Source organism: Callorhinus ursinus, unplaced genomic scaffold (genome assembly GCF_003265705.2).
Source record: "Callorhinus ursinus isolate GAN/ISIS: 27379988/994484 unplaced genomic scaffold, GSC_fseal_2.0 scaffold33, whole genome shotgun sequence".
In the NCBI taxonomy this organism is placed as follows: Eukaryota; Metazoa; Chordata; class Mammalia; order Carnivora; family Otariidae; genus Callorhinus; species Callorhinus ursinus.
The window spans coordinates 16683394-16688700 of NW_027397095.1; the positions used below are offsets into that span (position 1 = coordinate 16683394).

The following is a 5307-nucleotide window of genomic DNA, read 5'->3' on the forward strand; positions in this document are numbered from 1 at the left end:
GATTAAAAGCAGAACCCAAGTGTATGTTGTGTAAAAGGGAGTAATTTTAGGTATAACATGCAGAGATTGACAGTAAAAAGATGGAAAAAGATATTTCATGCACATAGTAATCAAAAGGGAGTGTAAAGTTAAGTTGTTGATTTTTTAAAAAGATTATTTATTGGGGCGCCTGGGTGGCTCAGTTGGTTAAGTGTCTGCCTTCGGCTCAGGTCATGATCCCAGGGTCCTGGGATCAAGCCCCACATTGGGCTCCCTGCTCCACGGGAAGCCTGCTTCTCCCTTTCCCACTACCTCTGCTTGTGTTCCCTCTCTCGCTGTGTCTCTCTCTGTCAAATAAATAAATAAAATATAAAAAAAAAATTAAAAAGATTATTTATTAATTTCTTTGAGAGAGCAGAGCAAGTGAGAACACGAGTTGAGGGGGAGGGGCAGCAGGAGAGGGCGAAGCAGGCTCCCCGCTGAGCAGGGAGCACAACGTGGGGCTCAGTCCCACCACCCTGGGATCATGACCTGAACCAAAGGCAGACACTTAACCGACTGAGCCACACAGGTGCCCCTAAGTTGTTGATTTAAATCCTTTTTTTTTTAAGATTTATTTATTTATTTTGAGAGAGTGAGAATGAGAGAGAGAGAGAGCGCACATGAGAGGGGGGAGGGTCAGAGGGAGAAGCAGACTCCCCGCTGAGCAGGGAGCCCGATGTGGGACTCCATCCCGGGACTCCAGGATCATGACCTGAGCCGAAGGCAGTCGCCTAACCAACTGAGCCACCCAGGCGCCCCTTAAGTACTTTTTTAAAAAGAAAGCATTTAAACCTATCAATTTCCTGCTCAGCGCTGATTTTGTTGCATCCCATAAGTTTTAGTGTATTGTATTTTCATTTGCATTTCCATCAAGATAGTTTCTAATTTCCCTTCTAATTTCTTCTTTGATCCATTGGCTGTTTAAAAGTGTGTTGTTTAATTGCCACAGATTTGTGAATTGACCAGTTTTCCTTCTGCTGTTGATTTCCAGTTTCATCCGTTGTGACTGGAAAAGATACTTTGTATGATTCAATATTTTTACATTTATTAAGAATTGTTTTGAGCACCTGGGTGGCTCGGTTGGTTAAGCATCTGCCTTTGGCTCAGATCGTGATCCTAGGGTCCTGGGATCAAGCCCGGCATCGGGCTCCCTGCTCCGCGGGGAGCCTGCTTCTCCCTCTGCCTCTGACTCTCTGTCTCTCATGAATAAATAAATAAAATCTTAAAAAAAAAAGACTTGTTTTGTGGCCTAACATATAGTCTATCCTGAAGAATGTTTTCACGTGAACTTGAGAGAAACATGCATTCAGCTATCTTTAGGAACAATAACAGAACTAGAAAAAGAACAAACTAAATTCGATGGTAGCAGAAAGATGAAAATAATAGATGTTAGAGCAGAAATAAAGGAAATAGAGAATATCAAAACAATAGGGGGAAAAAAAAACCCAAACTAAGAGTTGTTAATTTGAAGAGATCTAGATGACCCTGGGTTTGGTGATAACTTTTAGACATAACACCAAAGGACCTACTCATGAAAGAAAGCATTGATAAGTTGGATTTCCTTAAAATTAAACACTTCTGCTCTGTGAAAGACTTTGTCAAGAAAGTAAAAACACAAGCCACAGACTGGGGGCAAACATTTGCAAAAGACATAAAGGACTGTTATCTAAAACATACAAATAACCCATGTTCATAGCAGCATTATTTACAATAACCAAAAGGTAGAAGCAACATAGTGTCCATCGATGGATAAATGGGTAAAAAAATGTGGTATATATATATACTGTGAAATATTATCCTGCCCTAAAAAGGAATAAAATTCTTACACATGCTGCAGTATGGTTGAAACTTGAAGACATTATGTTAAGTGAAATAAGCCAGTCACAACATGACAAATATTGTGTCATTCTACTCCTATGAGGTAACTATTCTATCTAAATCTGTAAAAACAGAAAGAAAAATGGTAGGTTCTAGGGGCTGAGTGGAGGGGAGAATAGGAATTTAGTGTTTAATGAGTATAGATTTTCAGTTGGGGAAGATGAAAAAGTTTTGGACATGGATGGTGGTGATGGGTTGCACAACCATGTGAGTGTACTTAAAGCCACAGAAATGTGTCCTTAAAATTGTTTAAAATGTTAATTCTACGTCTCTCTTTCATGTCTCAATGTCACCTCAAACTCAACATGTCCAACACCAAATTCATGATGACTAATCCTATACGTGGTTATTTCCTATCCATCTAGTTGAATAAGCCATAACGCCAGGAGCGTTGCTCTCCTTTATATCCCATTTCCTGTGAGAAGCTCCTGTGCCACCATGTACTTCTTGCTACCACTTATCTCATCAGCACTTTTACATCCATTTCTGTGGGTGTTTGATTAATGTCCATCTCTCACACCACAGTGCACATTCCAGGTGAACAGAGACCTTATTTTCACTCATAATCATATCCCCAGAATATATCACAGTGTAAACACCCTTTACATGAGTGTTTATTACACACCTGTTGAGTAAACAAATCTTTAAGCTTTGAACTCATTATTGGGAAATAAGTTGGATGTGCAAAATTTATAAATAATTCTTTTCTTTCCTATCTGTATGAAGATGTGAGTCATTCCCCCAAGCAGTTAGGGGTTGTAGTTTGCCACTCATGTTGACATTACCCGGGCCATTGCTTTTAGCTCTGAATTTTTAGTTCGGTGTCATCTTGGACATCTATCCAAATTTCTCAAACATTTCCTGTTGAGTACAATGATTCTTGTATCTGTTACCTCTCATTAATATTAATCCAAATATACTGTTCAATTCCTTGAGTGGAAAATATTAAATACTCGATGCTCACAAGTCAGCAAGTACAGGTAGAGGTCCTGAGGATGGGGATGGGAGAGTTTATCTCAGGACTCACCTCTGTGGATTCGAGTCCTGCTTTTGCTGCTAGTTTCAAATGAGCTTACTTAATACCTGTCTCTGTTTTTGCATTTCTGAAAGTAGACACAGTATTAAAAATACCTATAAGCACAAAATTATTGTGAGAATTATATGGGAGAATGTCTCTGGAATTACTTTTTAAGCTGTACAGTGACACAAATGTATATAATTAGCCCAATGTGAATAGGGTTAAAGTGAATCCTAAAACAGCAATGGGACTGTGGAGGCGGTTTCTGGCAAAGACTTATAGTTTGTGGGTAACTACTTTTCACAGTACATTTCCGTCTTGTTTCTGGACTTGTTTTTGAAATGAATAATGGAGTGGTTGCTGCAAGGACGAAGATAATTTAAAAGAGAAAAAAAGGAGGGACGAGCACTTTTAAAATCTTGTATTTAGCCGATGAATTTGGAGTCTATTTCTACCGTGTTTCAGCTTCCTGGAAATCCCGACCACCCCGGGTGTCTCTCACCGCCCTCTCTAACGACCTGACACCGCAACCAAGCAGGCCGATGTAATGCCGCCTGCTTTTGGGTCTTAACGTCATCAGATTGTGACGTAGCGCCCTCACGTAGGTGCTCGATTGTGACGTCACAAGCCCTTTGCTGTATATAAAGCCGAAAGCGGCAGCGTCTTCCAGTTGCACCAGGCAGTGTGGGATGCTTAGACTCGTGGCCCACGACATCGTGGCCAGGCGAGTGGTGTCCCCCTGCTTCCCAGCTGCCAGCTGAGTGCCTCCGTGCCCGAGAAGAGAGAAAGAGGCGGAAGAGGAAACATGAGCGTGCTGTTGCTTCTACTGAGCGGCATTCTGTTTGCTTTTCTGTTTGTCTTCTGGAAAAGCCGCTTTCAGGTAAAGTGTGTAAGAGAAATTGGAATTAGATGAAGTGAGGTGGTTCATGGATGGGAGGTGTGTGTCTGAGAAAGTAGACCGATACTAAAATAGTAAAATAAGAGTAAGGGAAGGTCATTTCATTCTTCTCTCTTCTCTTCATTCTTCTCTTCTCCCCCAACGCTTCCTTCTTATTGCCCAATGACTGGGCAGCTGTGGTCTGCTGTAAAAAGCCCCAAGTCACTGAGTATGTGGTCAGATTTTCACCCACTTGAAAAGTAGAGCTGAAAGTGCCCGCTCCACCACCACCTCCTGTTTTAGGAATCTATACCTTCTCTCTCTTTTCTAGCTTCTACTACCCCTTAGGTTTGTTTGCCTCTTTCTCCCCTGGTTTCAGTCATCTGTATGGCAGGTATTAGGGCTTTCACAAATAATTCAGGTCAAAATGTGGGTTTCCTGGTGATATTGAAAGCTGCAAGTGACTTCAGATCTTTAGTGATCCTTTTAGATAAGGATCACGGTCCAGGTATAGACCTGCTTTTCTAAGAAATGTAAGCCAAAGATATGACATTTTGATATTTAAAGGCTACTTTCATATATATTTTTTTTCCAGTGTTTGGGAAGAGCGTATTTCCAAAATCAACGTTGTTGTTCAACAGATTTTCAATGTCTAATTCTTAGGGGAGGACAATCAGTTTATTTTGGTAACCAAGACTAAACATGTTAGTTGGCAGCACAGTAGACCCTTGAACAACATAGGTTTGAACTCCATGGGTCTTTACTTTCTCTCTTTTTTTGATACAGTCCTGCAAATGTATTTTCTCTTCCTTATTATTTTCTTAATAACATTTTCTTTTCTCTAGCTTACTTTATTGTAAAAATACAGTATATAATACATATGCAAGATATGTGTTAATCGAGTGTTTTCTGTAAGGCTTCTGGTCAAGAGTAGGCTATTAGTAGTTAAGTTTTGGGAGAGTCAAAAGTTATACATGGGGTTTTGACTGCACAGAGAATCGATGCCTTTAACCCCCCCACACCTTGTTCAAAGGTCAACTGTATTTGGAAATTGTTAAACTCAATAAACTACATGTGTATAATTTCCTTCCCTTACAGAGCAGCGTTGGTGAAATGTCATCAAATTCAACTTCTCTTGCACTAGTAAGACCAACCTCTTCTACTGGGTCAACTAAGAGCGATACTGATAAGAGTCTTTCAGTCATCAGCCTCTCTCGGGATATCTTAATTAATTCCCCACACACCATAACCATACAGAAGCGAATACTGGTAAACCTCGGGATCGTGGAATACAAGCTGGCTGAACTGGAACATTTCCTAGTTATCAAGGGTTTAAATGGTGCATTAATTAACTGGAAATCTGACAAGCTTAGAGAATGTAATGACAACGGAGGCAATCATTAAAGGCACTTTGAGTGAATTCACTTGATTATATGTGTTTATACCAAATGAATTGTTTAAAAGGGGAGGGGATGCCAAGTCAGGTACAAAAACCAGACATTTATCAATTTGC

The 5307-nt window shown here is 40.3% G+C and overlaps 1 protein-coding gene across 1 annotated transcript; it reads left to right on the forward strand.

The window, feature by feature from the left end:
* The first annotated feature begins 3577 nt into the window (after positions 1-3577).
* On the forward strand, positions 3578-5218 carry CT83 (cancer/testis antigen 83). The gene is made up of 2 exons (XM_025852734.2): positions 3578-3797; positions 4893-5218. The coding sequence occupies exons 1-2, from the start codon at positions 3723-3725 to the stop codon at positions 5196-5198; spliced, it is 381 nt and encodes a 126-aa protein (XP_025708519.1). The 5' UTR covers positions 3578-3722; the 3' UTR covers positions 5199-5218.
* Positions 5219-5307: the final 89 nt, after the last annotated feature.